This window comes from Schistocerca cancellata, chromosome 2 (assembly GCF_023864275.1).
Source record: "Schistocerca cancellata isolate TAMUIC-IGC-003103 chromosome 2, iqSchCanc2.1, whole genome shotgun sequence".
Lineage (NCBI taxonomy): Eukaryota > Metazoa > Arthropoda > Insecta > Orthoptera > Acrididae > Schistocerca > Schistocerca cancellata.
This window is the reverse complement of record NC_064627.1, coordinates 303,958,058-303,982,763: the sequence shown is the minus strand read 5'-3', so window position 1 is coordinate 303,982,763 and position 24,706 is coordinate 303,958,058. Positions and strand designations below refer to the sequence as shown.

The 24,706-nt window shown below is 40.9% G+C and overlaps 1 protein-coding gene across 1 annotated transcript in view; it reads left to right on the top strand.

Moving 5' to 3' along the window:
- Positions 1-24,706, top strand: part of LOC126161685 (mediator of RNA polymerase II transcription subunit 12) — a 415,184-nt gene that overhangs the window by 243,539 nt on the left and 146,939 nt on the right. Inside the window, exon 27 of the mRNA XM_049917698.1 lies at positions 7,924-8,016. Coding sequence (XP_049773655.1) covers positions 7,924-8,016 — 93 coding nt within the window. The remainder of the gene's footprint in view (positions 1-7,923; positions 8,017-24,706) is intronic.

Genomic DNA, 24,706 nt, shown 5'->3' with positions numbered 1-24,706 from the left:
GAAGCAGACTCATCATTGAAAACAATTCTCCAATCAATGAGATTGCATCCCAAAAACATGTCTGAAGGTGGCCCAGACAGTTGTGGATTACCAACCTGACTGTCTCTCACCATACAGCTCAACACTGGGGAGTGATGGTGTGGGACAACACTTCTTTTCATAGTGGGACCCCTTTGGCTGTCATCTGCGGCTGCTTACAGCACAGCAAAACATCGGCAGTGTTCTATGACCTGTTTTGTTGCACTTCATGGCAAGTCGTCCTGGGCTTAACATTTCAGCAAGATAACGTCCGCCCACATTAGGCAGGAGTTTCTATTACTTGTCTTTGTGCATGTCAAACCCTATCTTGGCCTGCAAGGTCCCCAGATCTCTCCCCAGTTAAGGATGTTAGGAGCATTAGAGGCAGGGCCGTCCAACCAGCTCAGGATTTTAACAATCTAACACATGAGTTGGACAGAATTTGGCACAATATCTCTCAGGAAGACATCCAGTAAGTCTGTCAATCGGTTCCATGCTAAATGACAGCTTGCATGAGGACCAGAACTGTACCAACACATTATTGACTTACTTGATTTATGCGCCTCTTTCCTTTGAATAAATTATCCAATTTTTCTGAAATTGTAGTTGTGTGTCTGTACATGTACATCACATCTACTGATTTCTGTCTCATTTAGGTAATTCTTTCACGGTGTGTGTCTTTTCTTACCCTTTTTTTTCTTACAGTGTAGATTTTAGCTGATATGTTATGCATTTTGTTGAGTGTCTGTAGCACAATAGGCAAGATTACTGCATTGTAGCATAAATTTGACGTCATTAATTTGATTCTCATTGTTGGAGTTTAATTTTCAGTCCCTTCATCGCATTGCAAACATATAAGAATTATGCAGGTACTAATGTATTTATAAAGGCAAATGATGTGTAATTTAAGTGGTGTAACTATGAGCAGTTCATGCTTTACTATCATTATCTATCAAAATTTTTTTGAGTGCCTATGAAGTATGTTGATATATTGACCGATCTTTTCTATGTAACGTCTTTCTGGTTCATCCTGCTGTTAAAATTAGAAGGAGTCAAAATGACTGGCTGGTACCTAACTTCAAGAGGTTAAATTCCACATACTGCTGAAAGTAGAGGAAAAACCTCTACTAGCTTTTGTAAAAAGGCATAAATTTGGGATAGTTGGAAAGGATGGACAAGTCACTCAGACACTAGATGCCTATCTGTTGTAAGGTCTAGCGGAGACAAAGATTTGGTCTGACTTACATCTTTGTACAAATATTTACTAAATATTACAAATGTTGGTCCAGTACAATCTGTAGGTATTTTGGTGTTTCTGTTGATATCCTGCCCATATTCCAAAGCCTAAGCACAATGTTCAGACCTTCTGTTAGTAAGATATAATTTAAACAATGGAAAGTGCAGGTAGGAATATCAACAATGTATGAAAAGACGGATTGCTGCTTACAGTAAAGAAGACATGTTAAGTTGCAGAAAGGCAAAATTAAAAGACACTTACATAGCATCTCAGATTGTAATGCTAGAGTTGGCCATCATGGGTGCATGAGGTGTGCTTACTTGTGTGTATGGATGGTGTGTGTTTCTGTTATGCTGATGAAGGCTGTGGCCGAAAGCTTTATGTAGGTATCTTGCAGTTGTGACTTTCTGCAACTTAACATGTCTTCTTTATGGTAAGTAGCAATCTCTCTTTTCCAGTATTGTTAAGCATGTAATTTATTAATCATATTGCTGTTGTTGTTGTTGTTTAACAACAATATTAAATAGATAAAGAGCTTCTCACCACATGGAGGAAGCATTGAGTCACAGACGGTATAACTGGTTTTGTTGTATGATGTGTTTGAACTGTCATGAGAGAAACTAAACTAGGCATATACTTTTAGGAATCCTACATTTTACGGAACTTTTACTACATGTAAGAAATTTTAGCACCATACTTGTCTAATACACAGGGTTCATATGCTACCACACAGATTTCTGGTAGCTGATCATACACTCAAAAGTTATTTATAAATAAAATTGCATATGCAGTTAAAAAGCTGATAATGGGCACAACAAATGACTTATCAGAAATAATATGGTAATGAAAATTGAGTCAGAATACAAATGCCCCCCTGCCTCAGACACACACACACACACACACACACACACACACACACACACACACAGAGAGAGAGAGAGAGAGAGAGAGAGAGAGAGAGAGAGAAGAAAAAGCTGCGCAACTACATTGTGCCCTCTTAACACGCAAGACCAGTTAGGCAAGTGGACTGGGCTAAGGGGCTGTGTTGTGTCGCATGTGATGGGTAGAGGGAGAAAGAGGTGAGAAGTGGAAGGAGGGATGGGGAGGGATAGCTGCTGGCTCAGAGGGAAGCAGCTGGAGTGGGGGATAGTAATTATATATAGTCATAGCTACTGAATGTGTGCTTCGCCAGGGCTACAACTATCTTATCATCAGGGGCATATCCTTGTGGAAGACCCAGCTGCAAGATTTGCCCAATTCATTCACCCAGCATATCCTGATCCAGTCCTGTCACAGGCATATCCTGTCCCAGTGGAGGCAGGGCCATCTGTGAAAGCAGGTGTGTCATATACCGGCTCAGCTGCTATTCTTCCACAGCGTTTTATGTGGGCATGCCAACCAACTAGCTGTCCACTAGAATAAATAGCCACCTCCAAATTATGACCAAGAACAGAGTTGACCTCTTCCTGTGGCAGAACATGCTGCTGGGCACATTGTGCTTAATTTCGAAAGCTGCTATACAACCCATTCCATTTTAATCCTTCCCTCCACACTTTTCTAAACTACATAACTGGGAGTTAGCATTGCAACACATCCTTCGCTTCCATGATGCTCTTGGCCTTAATCTCCGTTAACACTCTGTGCCCCTGCTCTTTACAGAGCAGTCTGCCCTCCTCCTGTTCTGTCACACTCTCCCAATCCACACCCTCTTGTCATCATACACCACACTGACTGACTGGCTCCATTGTCCCTGTGTGCTCATCAAAGGATTTTCCTGAAAGATATCTAGGTTTTTTGTTTTTTTTTTTTTTTTTTTTTTTCTTTTTTCATGTTGGCAATTCAACACATCTACTGTTTTGGTGAGTGGTGTTCTTTACTCCTAAATTATTTACCACAAATAATGTTATTTGCTAAGCAATTAGACAAGAAGAGAATAGAAACTCTTGAAATGTGGTGCTAAAGAAAACTGCTGAGGATTGAGTGAGTAGATTGTATAACTAATGAGGAGATACTGTATAGAACTGTGCAGAAAAGTAATTTGTGACACAACTTGATAAAAAAAAAGGAGGGGGGGTTCAGTTGATAGGACACATTCAGAGACATCAAGGAATCATAATTTTAGTATTGCAAGTAAGTGTGGAGTTAAAAATTGTGAAGGGACACTTCCCATAGCCATAGCACATGTTCTTCAATATCCTTTGCAAAACAGTTATGTCATTCAAGTATACAATACATAGCCTCAGTTTTATAACTTGCAAAGCTCCATGTTACATTTGCTGAAATATGGCTGGTGCATTCTTTAGACCAAGTGGCATATGAAGATATCGGTAGCATCTCTAAGGGAAAGGAAATGCCATTTTCGACTGGTTCTCCAGTGCTACTTCTAACTGATCATAACCACTCCACAATCCATGGTAGAAAAATACCTGTACTAGCCAAAATTATCCAAAATCCTATTATATTTGAGGTCTGATAAGTGTGCAACTATTGAAATATCCGTATAATCACAACAAAACCAATATGTTTTATAAAATGCATTTTGACCATCAGCTGTTTATTTGTCCCATTAATCATCTACCGGATTCAGTTATTAACCATCATCCAGGATCCAGGGTACAAAAGATTAGTTTAAAAAATTCCATATTCCTTTGAAGCTGAGCAATTTCAAAATTACCCAGTGAAAGTATACAAACATCACAGAATGTGTCGTATAATACTGATAGTTATATCTCGTGTCAAAAGACAGAAAGGCTTGAAAAGTTCTGCAGATGTCATGGCATCATATAAGTCACCAGGTATGTATACCTTTGTGACTGTTGTGCTTCTCTGTAATACCAAAATCATGATCACATGAAAGGAAATTGTGGCCCATGGTAAGGAATTTGTGTGCAGCAGATTCAAACAGGCCAAGAGACACAATGTACACCAGAATAAATACTAGTATTATATTCTTGTTCTGATCCCTGCAGTTATCACTCCAAATAGTCAGTTGGCAGGTTGACAGACACACAAACAAACACAAACATACACACAAAATTCAAGCTTTCGCAACAAACTGTTGCCTCATCAGGAAAGAGGGAAGGAGAGGGAAAGACGAAAGGATGTGGGTTTTAAGGGAGAGGGTAAGGAGTCATTCCAGTCCCGGGAGTGGAAAGACTTACCTTAGGGGGAAAAAAGGACGGGTATACACTCGCACACACACACATATCCATCCACACATATACAGACACAAGCAGACATAATGTCTATATATTGTGTCTGTATATGTGTGGATGGATATGTGTGTGTGTGCGAGTGTATACCCGTCCTTTTTTCCCCCTAAGGTAAGTCTTTCCACTCCCGGGACTGGAATGACTCCTTACCCTCTCCCTTAAAACCCACATCCTTTCGTCTTTCTCTCTCCTTCCCTCTTTCCTGATGAGGCAACAGTTTGTTGCGAAAGCTTGAATTTTGTGTGTATGTTTGTGTTTGTTTGTGTGTCTATCAACCTGCCAGCGCTTTTGTTTGGTAAGTCTCATCATCTTTCTTTTTAGATATATTTTTCCCATGTGGAATGTTTCCCTCTATTATATTCAAATAGTCAGTTGTTTCTTTGTGGTGACTCCCATGTTCACCACAGTTAAAAGGCAAGAGGCTATTTCATATTGCCTCCTCTTCCATCAACAGGCTCATCCCATACACACATGTATGAATGCCTGATATCACTTATATTAACACAGAAGTTGAAGCAAGAAATCTGCCTTCCAGAAAACATTTCACAGAGCATTAGAATAGGCATGTATACTACCTGTTCCAAGTCAATATAGATAGAGTATACATCACCACCTGGTTGTTGCGAAGCAGCTATATTCTCTCTCACCACTTCTTTGCTCATTCACTTTTGCATAGATGAATTCCGTAGATGAATTCCAGGATTCTTTTAGCTTCCAGACTCATTGTGGTTCGAAGTCTAATTTGGCACTGGAAACAATCACATAGCTTCCATGTCTCCGTTCTAGGTTTCTTAAAAGACAAATTCAGAAAATCCTTCATACGTACTGTGTAGTAACATTTGAAGGACAAAAGAGAACTTGGATGTATTTTCTTGAAAGCTGCATACCAACAACTGATATGTAAATCAGATCTAAGGCATACTCTTTCTGTTTTTGATGTGGTATTATGACTGATATCTCTTGGAATGGACTAAATGTGCTCCCTGACAAGCTGGTGGTCAATGCAAGTAAACTTACTACTGACAGATCTATTTCTATAGCTCACTAAATATAACAGCCAGCACAACAGCACATGCCCTGTTTGAAGCTACAAAGACCTGTGAACTATGCACACAAGCCTTTTATCCTTGCTTGTGCGACAGCTGACAAGGCTCATGGCACTTGACCTAATTGACATGTAGTGTGCATTGGTACATCGCACCTAGATATGTGGTAATATATATTGTTGACTACAATGGCACTTAGCCCCTTTGACATTTTGAGGCCTCAATCAACAGATTTTTTATGTTGGGCATAAAGTAACCTTGGTAATACAAGTTACTGAAAATATATTGGTATTGCGAGGGTTAAGGGCCCATCATCTCCATAAAAAAAATTTAAAACTGTATATTTTAGTGCTGGCAGTGACTTTATGTTTCCATTATGTATAAAAGAATATATGTCTGAAGTAAGGATGCTTTATTCTCCCTGAGAAAATTTTTTTTCTCCATTTTGCCTGTATGCCTGTATGAGACAATAGTCTCTGACACCTACAACCTGTAGATTGTGTGTATTTGCTATGAGTGTTTCAGTATTTTATTTTATATATAGACTCATTGCAAGTTAACTTATAGTTGACAGTCATCACATTAAGAATATATTTTGGCTGGAGTTAACACAGTAGGATGTCATTGCCAGAGTGGGAGATAAGGAGAGAAAGCAAAAAGTACATCAGCAGCCCATGTGAAATCTGCCAATCAGGAACAGGCCACATTCTTCCACAGGCAGAACTGAATATACAGTAAATACGAGGGTTGTTTCAAAAGTAAGGTTTCCGACTCTGTACCCTTACAGTGCATGGCGCAGTGCAAAATCTGGCAACACCACTGTGTTGCCATAAGCGATGAAGCCCATCATCGCCGTCACTGCTGGCTGTGAAATTCGTGCAGTCATCCAAATTTTGCATGCAAGAAAGTTACCACCTGTTGAAATTCATCGGCAATTGAGTGAAGTGTATGGGGAAACATGTGTAAGCATTCAACATGTCTGCAAATGGTGTAGGGAGTTTTCCAACAGCTGTACGGACGTCCACGACGAACAACAAAGAGGGTGGTCGTTGTGGCAAAAGTTGAGCAAATCCTTCTCGAAGATCAGCAAATCACCATCCAGCAACTGGCTGCTCAAATTCCTGAGGCTTCTGAAGCTTCAGTTGACAGGATATTGAATGAAAAGCTAGGCTACCACAAGGTATTTGTGCGCTGGATGCCACACATTCTTTCAGAAGTCCACAAACAGCAGTGCGTCAACTGTGCTTGGAAGTTCTGGAGTGAATGCGACGAGAATAAGGAAGACTTCCTTGATTCCATTGTTACGGGGGATGAATCGTGGTGCCATTACGTTACTCCAGAAACTAAACAACAATTGTGCCAATGGAAACACACCAGATCGCCACCAGCAAAGAAGTTTAAGCAGCAGCTGTCAGCAGGAAAAAACATGGCATCGATGTTTTTGGACCGGTGTTGTGTACTGCTCATTGATTTTATGCCTAGAGGGACCACCATAAACTCAACAGGTTATTGCGAGACCTTGGAAAGCTCAGACGGGCAATCCAAAATCGTCATAGGGGAAAACTCAGCAAAGACGTAAGGCTGCACCACAACAATGCCTGTCCACATGTGTCACAATAAATGAAGGAGTTAATTGACAAATTTGGCTGGGGTGTCATTGACCGCCTCCAATATAACCCAGATTTGCCACCCAGCGATTTCCATCTCTTTCCAAAATTAAAGGAGCACCTAGGCGGTCTACGATTCCAGACAGACGAGGAGTTGCAAGAAGAAGTTTCCGAGTTTCTCAATGGGTTGTTGGCGAACTTCTTTGAGGTAGGAATGAAAAGCGGATTACTGGACAGAAAAAATGCATAGAAAAAATGGGGACTATGTGGAAAAATAGCTTAAAGATCAACGTTTCCAATGGTGTAATCATTTTTTCGAATAAAAAATTCCTTGTGTCTAAAAGAAATGTGGGAACCTTATTTTTGAAACAACCCTCATTGGTCATATCACCAAATGCTTACTTATGTATTGGGTATTGATTATAAATGTATACACATGCTTTATGCGAAATTAACTAGGAACCAAAAAGTAGAATAAGGAGACACCAAGGACAGTTGTATTGTATTAAATGCACTTACAAAAAAAGTATCATGAAGCAGAAACATACACTTAGGAAGTATGGATGTGAACATTTTGTAATCAAGATAGAAATATATTCTTTGGGTCGTGAAGTGCAATGAGCATTAAAAAGTAATTAAAAATCTGAGGGTTAAGTTCATGGCTTAGTTATGTTAATATGTGCAAGCATTCATTCATATTGTTAGGTACATCATCACAGCACGATAAAAGTGCACAATAATAATGTTTCACCACATAAAGAAAAATTTTGTGGAAGATTCATAATTGTTTTTGTGTCTTGCAGGCTCAAAGATTGTTGCACATGATCTGTTACCCGGAAACTGCATCAGCCAATGAAGACCTAGACCACCGACAGATAATTACAAGGATTCTAGAGGTACTGTAATTTGACATTTTTCACTCTCTAACATGTAACAGTTCCTGAGCACAAATACTTTAGTAATGTGATGCCAGATTTATTACATATTTAGCAAGAGAAAAGCAAGCTAATACTAGTATTTTTGGGTTTTTCTGTGAAGGCTGTCAGATACTTGAATTACTCTTGTAGTCTCTATATTTATATCAGTTAACAGAGGCAGTATCTGATGGGAATGAATACATTGTTTCACAAACATCAAAAAAGGTAAATGCGGTAACACAATATATTACATGGAGTAAAGAAACAGATCATCCCTAGGTACACCATAGCAACACTAAATACACTTAAGAAGCAAGGCATATGTTCTAAATTTGAATACACTCAATAGAATCATGCCTGAGAAGATCACGAACAAAGAATTAAAAAACCTACTTTTTCAGTGCAATATCTTGTAGCAGCAGATGACGGTAAGGCTTTGCTAAAAGTTTTGTCACCATGTCTGCCAGTGTTTGGCCTGAAGGTATATGCTCGACAGTGACTTGGCAGACGTTGGTTTTTCTCAGAGTCATGTCTTGTGTTTATACGTTTGGTTTACCCCATGTAGCCACTATTCTGAGACAAATCATTGCTGCCTTGTTGTAACTTTATAATTTGACAGGATTCTTCTTGGCATTTGGTAATACTTCCCTGTCTAAACTTTGAAGACTCAGAGCCTTTTGACGTATTGAGATGAGGGTCTTGTATCCAACCCCACCCCCCATTTGTAGATAAGGCTACTGCTGGCTGGTTCTTACTCTGCCAGAAAATCACTGTTCCTTGAGATTAAAACAGATATCCAGATGTCAGCTTTCTGTCTTTGGCATCATTAGTCTAATGTGCATCACAGTAACCTATTATGTGGCAGTCCCCTGCTTTAGAAAACTTTTATATGTGTATTATTGCAGAAACAGCTGACAATTCCTATCAAATAAGCTAGGTGTAGCCTTGTTCTTAATTAACAATGTAGGAAAAGACAAATTGCTATGAGGGTGGTTTGAAAATTTCTCAGAACGAAATAGAAAAAAATACTTACATAACTGAAACTTCTTTTACTTTTCAGTGTAGTCTCCTTGTAGATTAATGCACTTGGTCCAGTGATGTACCAGTTCCTTGATCCCATCTCGAAGATGAGTTTCCTCCAGCCTGCAAAATAGTTGTCAACTCTGGTTATCAGTTCTTCGTTTGAAGTGAATCTTCATCCACCAAGAAAAATTTTCTGTTTTGGGAAGAGATGGAAGTCTGACAGAGCCATATTAGGTGAATAAGGTGGGTGTGACAAAAATTCACATCTTAGCTCGTGTAATTTTGCCATGACGACAGCACATGTACAGGAATGCATTTTCTTGATGGAAGATGACTTTCTTCCTTGCTAAACCTGGCCTTTTTTCATGTATCCTTTGCTGCAATTTGTCCAGAAGGCTAGTATAGTATTCTCCAGTAATTGTTTGCCCAGTGGGGACATAATCTATATACAGAATCCCTTTCACATCCCAGAACAATGATGCCATGACCTTTCCTACCAAAGGAATTGTCTTTGCTTTCTTTGGTGGCAGAGAATCAGCATGGTTCCACTGATTTGACTGTTTTGTCTCTGAGGTATAGTAGTGCACCCAAGTTTCATCTGTTTTCACAAACTGGTGCAAAAAATCTTGTTCGTTTCTCTTAAAATGGGCCAACCATTGTTCCAATGTGTCCATTCTCATGCGTTATTGAGCCAGCATCAAGAGTCGCGGCACCCTTCTTGCAGATAATTTTTTAATTTCTAATTCTTCAGTTAAAATGTGATGTACCCTTTGAGATGACATCTGGCAGGCGTGAGCAATTTCACACACTTTCATGACCATTTTGTGCACTTTTGCCGTGATTTCTGGAGTAGAGACACATGTTGGCCAACCACTGCTCGGATCATCATCTAATCTCTCCCAACCAAATTTAAATTCATCTGTCCACTTGGCAATAGCTGGATATGAAGGAGCAGAGTCCTTCAGAGTATTCTGGAAATCAACATGAATATCCTTTGCTTTCATTCCTTTCTTTACGAAGTACTTAATCACTGCTCGAATCTTGATTTTTTTCCATCGTCGCAAATCACTTCACAAGAACAACAACAGAGTCACGTCACTGGCACAGCTCTCTTCCAAGAGCACTGACATGGCACGTGTTTACCGGCAACAGTCCAATGAATATCATGTGAACAACTCGCGCTAGTGCTGATCTCTTGTGGTGATTCCGAGAACTTTTCAAACCACCCTTGTACTTACTGTAAAGAAGGCAGGTCAGATTGCAGACAGGCACAATTAAAAGACACTTACACAAAGCTTTCAGCCACAGCCTTAATCAGTAAAAGAGAGACATGCATCATTCAAACACACACACACACACACACACACACACACACACACACACACAAGCAAGCATACCTCACACATTCATGACTACCAACTCCAGCATCTCAAACCAGAATGCAACTTTCATGTGGGATGCAAGCAACAATCTGGAGAGGGTAGGGAAGAGGAAGGGATAATAGTGTATGCATGGGCAGAGAGACAAACCTGTCTGGTGGAGTGTGCAGGGACTAGACTACCAACAGGCACAGCACCAAGAGGTTGTGGGGCAGGGAGGTGGGGAAAGAAGGAGCAGAAAAGGAGAGGATAGCCAGGCAGATGTGTTGATGAAGGGCTGCTTATGAACAGGGTTGAAAATGAGAATGGGGAGGAGATGATAGGACAGAGGAGGTGGAAACTTTTGGGTGTATGGGGTGGAGGCAGATGTTACCATAGTTTGAGGCCCGGATAATTATGGATCAGAAGAGCTGGTGGTGGAGGGAAGGATCCAGATGCCTCAGGCAGTGAAGCAGCCATTTGTATCAAGTGTGTTATGTTCAGGTACATGTTTTGCCACAGGGTGGTCTACTCTGCTCTTGACCACAGTTTGGCGGTGGCTGTCCATTCTGGTGGATGGCTGGTTGGTAGTTATACCAATATAAAGAGCTGTACAATGATTGCAGCAGAGCTGATAAATGACGTGGCTGCTTTCACAAGTGGCCCAGCCCATGGTGGGGTAGATCAGTTAAGGGGGGCGGGTGGTTGGATTGGGCAGGGTTTGCACCTGTGTCTTCCACAGGGATATGATCCTTGCGACAAGGTTTTGGGATTGGGAGGGGCTTGGGCATGGACTAGGATGTTGTGGAAGCTGCGTTGGGGATGGAACATCACTTTAGGAGGGGTTGGAAGTATCTTGGCTAGGACGTCCCTCATTTCACGGCATGATGATAGGTAATCAAAGCCCAGGCAAAGGATGTGATTCAGTTGTTTCAATCTGAGGTGGCACTGGGTAATGAAGGAGGCACTCCTTTGTGGCTGTTTTCTTGAGGGAGGTGGAAGGATTGGGGGTGTTAGGGGAAATGGCACAAGAGATCTGTTTGTGGACTAAGTCTGGCAGAGAGTGCCTGTCTATGAAGGTCTTTGTGAGACCCTCAGTATACTAAGCAAGGGAGTTTTTGTCACTGTAGATGTGCTGTGCCCAGGTGGCTAGGCTGTATAGAAGGGATTTTTTGGTGTGAAAGGGATGAGAGCTGTAAAAATGCAGGTACTGTTGGTGGTCGATGGGTTTCATTTGGACAGAGGTGCAGAAGGGGCCATCAGAGAGGAGGAGATCAACATCTAGGAAGATGGCACACTGGGTTGAGGAGGATCAGGTGAAGTAGATGACAGAGAAGGTGTTGAGGTTGTGAAGGGAAGAACATAGGGTGTCTTGACCATGAGTTCAGATCATGAAGATATCCTTAGGGAGCCTGAACCAGACTAAGGGTTTGGTGTTGTGGGAGGCTAGGAAGGTGTTGTCTAGATGGCCCATAAAAATGTTGGTATAGGAGGGTGTCCATGGGTGTGCCACAGATTTGTCTATACACCTTCCCTTCGAATATGAAGTAGTTGTGGGTTAGGATAAAGTTAGTAAGGTGTGTGAGAAATGAGGTACTGGGTTTGGAGTCTGAAGGATGTTGGAAAGGGTAGTGTTCAATAGCAGTAAGACCATGGGCATGAGGGATGTTGGTGTTTAGGGAGGTGGCATCAACAGTGACAATTAGGGGTCCAGTTCCACAATTTCAATTCTTTTTTCTATCAAGAAAGTCATTTTGCAGACCACAAAGAGGAACCTCTAATTTCACTGATGAAAAAACTGAAATGCTGATAGAAGAATCCTAAAAACTGATTACTCCATAAAACTGTCCACTCGACACTTGTTTCTAATTACATATACATCATATTTTCTGTTGCTTCATGATAGGGTACAGTCTTCGTAGCTTCTTGCTCTTGTTCTGTTTTTGAACTTGTATCATCAGTGTGCACTTGGTCATTGTCCAGTGACATAGATATCAGATTACTCATTTTCATATTGAATCTGCTGAGAATTTTGTATCGCATAGTGTATCTGCTCTACCCACAAACAACCTTATTTGCTGTTCCTACAAATTCAGATGCCTTTATAGTTATCAACTTCACTAAGATCTTTCAGCTTGAATTATTCTCTTAACTTGTTTTTAAAGCATTTCTGTCTCATGTATTGTTACTGAAAATTAGCATATCATCTACATACACAGCAACTATTAAAATCTCTGAATCCTGAGTTTTGTAATAAACACAAGAGTCAGCTGCTGTAGTTTAGATTCAACAGTGTACTGTCTAATTTCAAGTTCCAGCAGCAGTCACCTTTCTTCAACCCATACACTGCCTCCCGTAGTCTTTTAATACCAGTATATTGTACTGTCTTCATAACTGGATCTATTTGTAGAGCTTTCAGATAAATCTCTTCATGTAAGTCATCTTGTAAGATGACCATGACAATAAATATGTGACCAATGTGAAGGTCATCTTTAGCAGCCATATCAAATAAGTACCTTAATGAGCTGTACCTTATAAGTGATGTGTATGTTTCATCATATTCTAGATCTTGCTTCAGAGCATGACATTTTATTACTAACAGTACTTTATAATGTACAGTGTGACCTATCAGATCTTTCCTTGGTTTTAAAAACCAATTTTGCAATTATTGGTTTGCTATTTGAAAATAAAATGGCGGATTCACATGTGTCGTTCTGTTTGTGAGATTGTAACTATTTTTATAATGCCTTCAGCCTGTTTCAGCTTTGTCCGACATCATTACTTTATCCAATGCCAAAGGATTGGACTCAGTTGACTGTTTAGACTGAAAAGTAATTAAGTCATGCCACTTCTTTAGCACTGGAATTTATGTTGATTTTCATAATGGCTCAAATTTCTGTGGTTGCACATTATCATTAGTTGTTGTGTATGGACTTGATTCCTCACTGCATCTAGATTTCATTAAATTACTACCTTATGTGATAGTCTTAGTTTTGTGTTCTATTACTTTTAGTTCACTTGTTGTTGTTTCATTCTGTTTGTGTTCTGTGAATTTGCTTGGTTCCTGATGCTCGGCATCTTCTTTATACTATTTAGAAGTACCTTCGTCAAAAGTAATTTCCCTGATTTTTATGGTTGTTTGGTGATTAGGTTCAAAAAACCTATATGCTTTTTATTCTTCACAGTATCCTACCAAGAAACACTCAGTACATTTTTTGTCTCATTTGAGACAGCTGGCTGACAGAATTTGAACATAAGTCTCCAGTTCCAAATATTTTGAGGTGTTTGACATCCAGCTTCTTGTTTGTCCAAGCTTCTTGTTGAGTTTTGTTTATAGTTCCTTAGTTGATGATCTGATACTTAGGTAGACTGCAGTGATGACTGCTTCTGCTCTGAATTTATTTGGCAAATTTGCTTTAAAGAGCAAGCAACATCCTTTTCCAATTGTTGTATGGATGTGGTGCTCATTACTTCATTTTGTTTCGACGTACATGGCATTGTAGTCTATTGTTGGACCCCTTCTTGTCTGGAAACAATTGTCAGATTTCTCTCGGTGCATAGAGTGCAGATCCTTTTTCCAATTTGGTTTTCATCTAGATTTTTAAAATCTCTAATCAGCTGTGACACTTGATTTTTATTTTTGTGAATATATACAAATACTTCCCTGGAGTAGTCATCAATGAAATTAACATTGTACAGGGTGGTAATTAAAAGTAGCCTCCACCCCCTTGAATGCAAATGCAATATTTCAGCTTCTGAAGTGGAGTAAACAGCTACAACAGTGGACAGTTTCAAGGAATAATCAGTTGTTAGCATTCTTATGTCAGCATTTCGTTTTATTTCGTCAGTGAAGTTAGAGGTTCCTCTTTGCGGTCTGCGGAATGACTTTCTCAAAAGAAGAAAGAATTGAATTGTGGAAATGTTCGATTAAGGAAACTCGGAAATTTTCAGGGTCAAGAATCCAGATAGAGGGCTACAAGCAAAGAGAGCAATACAGAGTCTCTATAAAAATTGGTGCACCTGTAGATCTGTGCAGAATGTAAAATGAAAAAGAATTCCTTCAGTTTGCACACCAGAAGTTATTGCAGACATTCGCCGAAGAATTATTCAGAGCCAAAGAAGTCCATACATAAATTGGTCCAACAGGCACATATAAGTATGAGGAGATGCCAGCAGATATTGAAAAAGTCTTAATTTGAAGCCATACTGTGCAATGGTTGTACAGCAGTTACAGGAGTATGACAGTCGGAAACATGTAGATAACTGCACATAGTGTTTGTATAACATCAATGATGGTATATGAAAGACAGTACTGATTCTTCCAGTGAGGTGGGGCAATGTGTCACACAGCTAAGGTATTCTTGGAACGAGTCCATGATGTCTTCACTGAGAAATGAACTGTCAGCAAACATTTATGCATGTATGACACCACATTCCTCAAATCTAACATCATGTGATATTTTCCTGTGGTGACACATGAAGAGTAAGTTCTATGAAACTGATCCACACACAATGCAGAAACTGAAAGTAAGCATCAGCTATGAAGTTGCCACCATTGATATCCAAACTTTATGCCAGATGTATCTGAATATGCTTAGACGTACACAGCTGTATATTAATGTTGCTGGAAGTCACTTTCAACATCTTCTATAAATATATTTTTCACTGTATTTTTCATTGCAAATAGATGGTAAGCACGTTTCAGCTCCTCATTTCTGTAATTTCCCTGTGCATTTCCTTTACTTGTACTACAGCCTGCATCACCTGTTATTTGGCTTCTCCAATTGACCTAGTTCGCGTCAGGCCACACAAATCTTTGTGTACCAGCTCAAGTATTTTTGTGACCCTGGAGCTGGATCTTGAAAAGGGAGGTATTGTTCATGTGGCCCCTGTGCAAATTATTCTTAGTTTATTTTAGTTGCTCTTGTATGAGATCTCACTAGCTAGACCTTTGCGTAGTGCAGGCGTAGTTTCAGAATGCAAATGACTGAATCGTTTATGCAGCAAGTCTGCACTATTTGATTGCAATATGAATTCTGCTTCAAAATTCTGCTCTGTGGTTGGTCTAGGAGTACATTCCATTTGATAATGACACACAAGCAATCACATTTTTGATGTGATGTAAATATGACAACCTTGATTGCTAAATAAAATTTTATGACATTTTTGTACTATTTTACCAACACATAGTAGATTTGTGCTTAGATGAAGTTCATACAGAATATCCTCTACTTTAATTCTAACTTTTTTTGTTGCCTGTCAGAGCATCTACGTGTGAAGATCCTAGTCCTTTTACACATAAGGTGTCATTATTTGCTACTACTGTTTTAACTTTATTTTTGTTACATGGATATTTGGACATGGACATTGACATGCCTGAGTGTATATACCAACAATATATTGTGAAAAGGATAGATTGCTATTCACTATACACAATCACACTCATAAATTAAGGATAATGCTGATAAATGGTGAAACAACACTCAGGTGGGTGGTTTGCAGATTTAAATCACCTCGGGATATGACCATGCGGTACATTTGACCTGCGGTCATCGCACGGTGGCGCTGGCGGTCATCGCACGGTGGCGCTGGCAGCAGTCCACATACACAGAGGTTGGTGCACGTCAGAGTATGGTGCAGTGAATAAGTGTGCAGACGGTTTTAGATGTGCTAATGGTGACTGTGAGTTGAAAATGGCTCAAGGAACACATACTGATGACGTTATGATGGGTAGAATACTAGGGCGACTGGAGGCTGATCAAACACAGCAGGTCGGAGCACGGGCCCTCCGTGTGCCACAAAGTGTGATCTCAAGATTATGGCAATGATTCCAGTAGACAGGAAATGTGTCCAAGTGCTACAGTAAGGGTCGTCCACAGTGTACAACACCACAAGAAGACCGATATCTGACCATCAGTGCCTGCAGACAGCAATGGAGTACCGCAGGTAGCCTTGCTCGGGACATTACCGCAGCCACTGGAACAGTTTTCTCCAGAACACACCGTCTACAGACAACTGAACAGACATGGTTTATTTGCCCGGAGACCTGCGATGTGCATTCCACTGACCACTGGTCACAGGAGAGCCCATAAATCCTGATGTCAAGAACGCAGTATATGGTCATTGGAACAGTGGTCCCAAGTTATGTTCACGGACGAGTCCAGGTATAGTCTGAACAGTGATTCTCACCGGGTATTCATCTGGCGCGAACCAAGAACCAGATATCAACCCCTTAATGTCCTTGAAAGGGACCTGTATGGAGGGCGTGGTTTGATGGTGTGGAATGGGATTATGATTGGTGCATGTTAACCCCTACATGTCTTTCACAGATGAACTGTAACAGGTCAGGTGTATCGAGATGTCATTTTGCACGAGTACGTCCCCCTTTTCAGGGGTGTAGTGGGTCCCACCTTCCTCCTGATGGATGATAATGCACGGCCCCACCGAGCTGCCATCGTGGAGGAGTACCTTGAAACAGAAGATATCAGGCGAATGGAGTGGCCTGCCTGTTCTCCAGACCTAAACCCCATTGAGCATGTCTAGGATGCTCTCGGTCGATGTATTGCTGCACGTCTTCAAACCCCTGCGACACTTCAGGAGCTCCATAAGGCACTGGTGCAAGAATGGGAGGCTATAACCCAGCAGATTCTCGACTACCTGATCCAGAGTATGCCAACCTGTTGTGCGGCCTGTGTATGTGTGCATGGTAATCATATCCCATATTGATGTCGGGGTACATGCTCAGGAAACAGTGGCGTTTTGTAGCACATGTGTTTCGGGACGGTTTTCTGAACTTATCACCAATACCGTGGACTTACAGATCTGTGTCATGTGTATTCCCTATGTGCGTATGCTATTAGTGCCAGTTTTGTGTAGTGCCACATTATGTGGCACCACATTCTGCATTTATCCTTAATTTATGAGCATGAGTGTATATGGGAGACATTGAGTTGCAGACAGGCACAACGAAAAGACTGGTATACGTTTTAGCTTTCTGGTAGAAGGCGTTCATCTGAAGTAAAAAATACACACAAGCACAAATCACGTACACATGACCACTATCTCTGGCTGCTGTGTGTCCGGAATGAGTTGTAACTGGTGATGGAAGTAGCAATCCAATGGTGGAGGTACGCAGGAGGCATGGAACTGGAAGGCGGGGTTAGCAAGATGGAGCAGGGGAAGATGTAGTGTTGCTTTGCTTGCAGGAGTGTGCAGGGATGTAGTTGGAACTGGTAGAGTGGCTAGGTACAGTCGGGAGGCTTTCTTCTTTTTTTTTGGGGGGGGGGGGGGGGGGTTAGAAAAGGAGAGAAGTAGAGAAGGGGAAATGGATTGTTGGATTGTGGGTGTGTTGATGGAATAGGAGGCTGTGTTGACTGGAATGGCAGCATGGAAGGGGATAGATGACAGGGACTACGGATGTATTGCAGGGACAGTTCTCACCTGCGCAGTTCAGAAAAGATGGAGATGATAGGAAAGATCGAGATGGTGCAGGCTGTGAAGCAGTTATTTAAGTGAAGCACATTGTGTTGAACGGCATGTTCTGCAACTGGGTGGTCCAGTTATCTCTTGGACACAGTTTGTCAGTGGCCATTCGTGCAGAAAGAAAGCTTGATAGTTGTCATGTCCACATAGAAAGCAGCACAGTAGTTGTAGCTTAGTTTGTTGATCACGACTGTTTTCACAGGTAGCCCTCCCTTTGATGGGGTAGGAGACACTTGTGACCAGACTGGAGCAGGTGGTGGTGCGAGTATGTATGGGACAAGTCTTGTATCTAGGTCTATTGCCAGGAAATGAGTCAAAAGGCAGAGGTTGTCAAAACCCTGTCAAAGAATATGATTCATTTGCTCCAATCTTGGGTGGTACTGAGTTATAAGTGGAGTATTCTTTTATGACTGGATGGCGGTATGTGGGGGGGGGGGGGGGGGGGGGGGATAGATGATGACTGGAGAGACAAGGCATGTGAGATCTGTTTCTGTACAAGTTTGTGTTGGCAATTTTGGTCTGTGAAGACCTCAGTGAGGTCCAAGGTATATTTGGAGGAGGACTGCTCATCAGTGAAGATGTGACAACCACAGATGGTTAGGCTGTATGAGGACTTCTTGATGTGGAATGGCTGGCACCTGTGGGAAGTGGAGGTTTTGCTGGTGGTTGGTAGGATTGGTATGGACGGAGATGGTTTGGTGTGGCTGGAGATATTGATGTAGCCATCCTTGAGGTGCTGGTCAACATCACAGAAGGTGGGTTGCTGAGTTGTAGACAATCAGGTGAAGTGAATAGGGTAGATGATGTTGAGTTTCTGAAGGAATGTGGATGAGGTGTACTCACCCTTGGTCCAGATCTCAAAGATATCATCACTGGATCAGAACCAGTTGAGGGTTTTGGGATTCTACGTGGCTAGGAAGGATTCCTTAGATGGCCTGTAAATATAGGTTAGCATGGCATACAAGTGCCCATTTTGTACCATGGATTGTTTGTAGAGGATGCCTTCAAAGGAGAAGCAATCATTGGTGAGGATGTAGTGGGTCATGGTGAGCAGGAAGGAGGGTGGTAGGTTTGGAGTCAGTTGGGCATGGGGAAAGGTAGTGTTCAGTAGTAGAAGTGTAAAGTGTGGTGGCATCAACAGTGTTGAGCCGGGTGCCATGGGGTAAAGGAACAGGAACTATGAGGAATTGGTGGAGGAAGTGATTGGTGTCTTTGATGTAGGAGGATATGTAACAGGTAAGAGGCTCAAGGTGTTTGTCCACAAGAACAGAGATTTTCTCAGTGGGCGCACAGCAGCCAGGCACAATGAGGCATCCTGGTTGATTAGGTTTATGGACTTTCGGAAGCATGTAGAAGATAGGAGTGGTAGGAGTGCAGCAAGTCGCAAGTGGTGGTGGTGGTGGGGGGGGGGGAGAGAGAGAGAGAGAGAGAGAGAGAGAGAGAGAGAGAGAGAGAGAGAGAGAGAGAGAGAGACTGGTTCTGGGATGGACCTAAGATTTTGAGAGGGGACTGGAGATCCTGTTGCATTTCTGGAATGGTGTCACAGGGGCAGGGTTTTTTAGGTGGACAAATCTGACAGAGTCCCTCCAACAGGTAATCTCTTGAGGTTCAAAACCACAGTGTTAGAACCTTTATCATCAGGTAGGATTATAAAGTCAGGATCAGTTTCTAGGTGACACATTGCAGTTCTTTCTGTGGCTGGAAGTTTGGTTTCCTTGTTTAAAGATTTGGAGAATGGTGGCAAGGTTGAGTTTGAGATTATGAAACCCTGGAATGTTAACAGTGGGTGATTAGGGGGCAGTGGGTTTGGACCAGAGATGTGTGGAGGAGTGGACTGAGTCAGGCAGGATTCAGGATTGGTTTTGGGTTGAGTCCAATTGGTAGAGCTGGTGGCAAAAATTTCCACTGTAGAGATCTGGAGAAGGAGAGAAGGTCTTCAAGAAGTCCTCCATGGTTGAATTTGGGAGCAGGGCAAAAGTGAGGCCTGTGGCAAGGACTGTTACTTCTGTGGGACTAAGGCCTTTGGAGGAAAAGTTCATAACTGTATTTTGGGTCTGTTTGGATGTTGGGTTCTATATGGTGGTGGGAGGGAGTTTATGAGGGTGTGGTGAATGTAGTATGTCTGTGAGGCAGGTTTTCTCAGCTATGAAGGGACGTGGGGGAGGTTCGGAGGCTCTTGTGTAGGTGGTGGATAGATAGTAGTCCAAGGCAGGGGTTGAAGGTGAGCAGGTTGGAGAGTTTTTCCAGGTGGCATTGTACATGCTGCTCTAGTTCCTGGAGTTCAAAATTTTCAGTTTGAAAGATGGGATTTGGAAATGTGGTATTGCAGAGAAGGAGAATTATGTGGGTGAAGAGGACATATTGGAAGGAGGCTTGGATGTGAATTACATGGTTTTAGAGTACTGGGTTGGTGAGTGCTATGGACTGACAGAATTTGAACAGATAATGGTCATTGTGGAAGGAGGAGTTGCAGTCGAAGATGGTTAGTTTGGGGGATTCAGTGAGCAGAGGCAACAAAACAAGAACAGTATGTGGTACTGTGCTCTTGCTAGGGATAGGAAAATTTTTCTGTGTTAGTACTGATGGAAGATGCAATGATCCGTAGTGAAGGATAAAAACACATAAAATGAAATTAAATGACCATATGGTATCGATGGCGGGAATCCCCACTTGGGGAATTTTGGCCAACGAGTTGCAAGTCTTTTCAGTTGATGTCACATTGGGTGACCTGCGTGTCAGTGATGGTGAGTGGTATCAGGGCCCGCTGTATGGCAATGAGACGCACTGGACACTCAGCTAAGAGGGTGGACAAACATGTACAGATGGTAACTCTCCTTGAAATCTATTTTATGTTTGCGTAATGCCCCTAGCCTCAAGTTAACTATTGCCTTCCCTTCTTCCACTGCAACACAGCACAGCCATCTATTCCACCAACACACTCATAGTCCTCATCCCCTTGTCTATTTCTCTCCATTTCTGTTAACCTCACTCCCCCCATCCCCGCCATTCCAAACCTCTTGACTGCACCTAGCAGCACTATCCTTCCCCCCACCCCACCCTGCTTTCCCTTCTCCCCAACCCATGTCTCCTCCTTCACTCCGCAAGTGGATTGCTGCTCCCATCAGGAGCAGTTACAACAAAATTTGACCACAGCAGCCAGAAACAGTACTCATTGTTGTTATTCTGTCCTAGACTTTCCATTTTTTGAGTCCATATACCATTCCATCTGTGTATCTGCAGCCCTGCTTGAAAGAATGCCTGGTACCTAGCTGTCTTGGCTTTAGTTCTTCCATCAGTTCTGCTCCTGCTGTGCCAATTTTTTGCTAGTTGCCTGTACTTTTAATTATAGCATGTGGGACCTTTTTTGAATGTAAAAAGATCTGGATTTTCTTGTGAACTTGCAGAACAGGGTCACTAGTTGATGGTTTATTAGAGGCAGTGTCATTTATTTCTTGCAGTATTTTATTTTTTATTGAGTGTCCCATGATTCAAGTTTGAATGTTTTAAGCTCATGATCAAAGATCTGGTAGTTCTTCAAGTAGAATACACCCAAGCCATTCTTCTTTGACTTCAAAGCTCAGGGTATTTAATATTTGTTGGTTGATTGGTTGATTTTGGGGGAGGGGACCAAACAGTTTTGCAGAAATTATCTTCAACTCATAGTCTTTTACTGATGAACAGTTTTCATGTTTTATTGCCAGCAGTGTCTTTAGTAACCATATTCATTGGAAGAGGCCAGAGTCTTCAAAACACTTGTGTTAACATAACCTGCACTTGTTTAACTGTATAGATGTCTTGCAAATCAACGTGTATCGACAGATGGATGGAGAGTATAATTTTGGCTCTTGCTTTGCACACTTTAGTTACATCCATCACTTTGCCATTGACACAGTTCTACAATGGTTTGTGTTTTAGATACTTTGGCATAGTGAACTGCCAGATAGTATAGTTTTCTCTTTCTAATCATTTTTCGACCAGAGGCAATGAATTGAACCATTTTATTTAAGGTCATCCCAAATTGCCATGTGCTGCTGCTAATTTTTGCCAGCCAATGATCTCATATTTTTTTAGAATATTACACTAAATTAGGCAACCTGGGCCTATTACATTTGTAAGAGAAAGAGAAATTCAGGTACTCAACAAAATGTTTCAAGATGAAGAACCACATACTGTAAACTGTTACTGTCCTTATCACATAGAGTCCATTTTGCATCTGTTCCCTGCTACATTTAGCCAACTCACCTGTGGAGCTCCTTTTTGGTCAGATAAACTTGAACTTATCTAGAATGAAATTTTCACTCTACAGCGGAGTGTGCACTGGTATGAAACTTCCTGGCAGGTTCGCAGGAGAGCTTCTGTAAAGTTTGGAAGGTAGGAGACGAGGTACTGGCGGAAATAAAGCTGTGAGGACGGGGTGTGAGTCGTGCTTGTGTAGCTCAGTCGGTAGAGCGCTTGCCCGCGAAAGGCAAAGGTCCGAAGTTCGAGTCTCGGTCCGGCACACAGTTTTAATCTGCCAGGAAGTTTCAAATTTGAGCTTAAGTTCAAAAAATTATTTTTTGGAGATTTGTCATGCAAGGGGAAAATAGATTATCAGAATCATCCTCTATTTCAGCCATTAGAAACTATCTCCACATATTCAGCTTTCATACCCTCAGTGCCAATAAATGTCATGTTAATTTTTGAAAGTCACAGTATACAAAATATCAAATAATTTAAATATCTTTAAGTGTCCATGCACCCCTGATTCAGTAGTTGTATCTGAATGTTGTAACATTAGTATGAGATATTAATTTGTTACTAAATAATTTAGCAGTTTTTGCATCAACTGTTACATCAGCAATAAATTGCAAAACTCTTATCGTCATATACTTTGTACAGAAGCTGCACTTCAGATGACTTATCTTTACATTGTTGTGCAGTGCTGTGTCAGTATCATTACAACATCTGATGTTTATAGGATCTTTCACTGACTAATTTTTATAGAGTGATTGTGAATGTATCTCCTCACTCGCACTGGGTTATCCATTCATCTTTTTACAGACACCAGCTGACATGTTTCAGTGAATCAGTTTTACCAAAGAATAAACTGACTTTAGTAATGGACTGTTCTTAACACTTGTTAACAAAATGTTACATTGCACAGCTATAGCAAACTAATTGTAATTCCATACTACAGAAAGTTCTAATTTTGAAGGTAATGCCAATTCTTAGCAAATTAGACATACAAATTCCCATAGCTTGTCTTCAAAATGAAATGCATCTGAAATTCATATTCTCTGCAGCTTACCAATGAAATTTTTCTTACACTTCAGGTACACTCCATAGATTAATTCGAGTTTTATTTTCTGATACAGGCTGCCATAATACTTTAAACATATCTTTCTTCAAATCATTCAAAGACTCAGTGCTACTTATGAGAATACTGGATCCAGGGATGATTATGTAAAAGATTTTTATGTTTGTCATCTTTTTGTTGGAGGCAAGTTAATTTAAACAGTATCTTCTTATATTTAAGTGTTATTTATGTTACAAGAAAGCCCCACACCATTGCACACTTTTTCATATATGGATGCTGTGAGCTTAAGAGTTTACTGCATTTTCTTGTGTCAGTGCAACTCTTAAATAATTGTCATCACAAGTGCAGCTTGACTGAACATTGTGTTTACAGTTATATGTACTGAAATCAATTTCAGTATTCTGTCAACTTACCTCATGGCAAATAACCTGTAGTAAATAAAGAGAAGGAAATGACAATGCATTTGGCTGCTTAACTGTAATCTAAATATGTCACTCCATTACACATCCATTACCCCTCATCTGTAGAAATATTAATAATTTTTGAGAATAATTGTGAGCAAACGTCCATCTTGGAGCATATAGATTATATCTCTAAGAAAGTGTATTTATTAAAATTGGTCTCAACCTACCAAAACCAGAATAAATTATGGCATGTGTATTTTGGACTGATAAATCTGCATCTGCTGTACTGTATTGAGATTTGCGGTGTGGCACCAGTAATTTACACAGACAGGCTTTCTCGACTACAAAAAAAAGGCAATGAGAAGACACAAATAACTTTATAGCAGCCACAATGAACCAAAATTTATTCTTCTTCCACATTCAAGTGAACAACAGTTGAGAACATAGCCACAAGTGTAGAAACAATCCAGGTACTGATATAATCAGTTACTGACAATAAGTAAGAAAACAATATGAGAGCAAGTGCCAGCTGCACTGTGCTTACAAGGAGGAGGCTTCTAGTAGACAGCGTGGCTGATGCTGCGCCCTGTGCACAAGTCATGTGGCCCACTGCAGGCGGCCTCTGATGACCAGCTCACGCAAATGCTGTTGGCAGATTATTCAGAGTTCAGTGCGCCAGCAGTGTGGCGTGTTGGTGCATATCCAAGTATTATGAAAAGTGTTGCAGCAAGTGATAGCTAAAGTAATCAAAAAGACAGCCTCGTAGACATATTTTGAGGCAATATAGAATACTTACTATCTACTCTATGTACACTCTACAGGCAACCATGTTTGTGAAACTAAATCCAGAACATGTAATGAACAGTTATATACATAACCACAACATATGTGGAAGGAATTCACAGAATTGTAAAGAATAAAAAGGCTGCAGACATACAATACCAACTTTTTTTTCTTTTTGGGTGATTTAAATACCTTAAAACTAAATTAAAGCACGTATGATAGAGAAAAGCTTATATTCAACAGAAGATTTCAAATTGTTATGTCTCATTGTAAATTTTTTATTGAGTATAGCCATTGTACTTTTTAAATCTTTTTTACTGGAA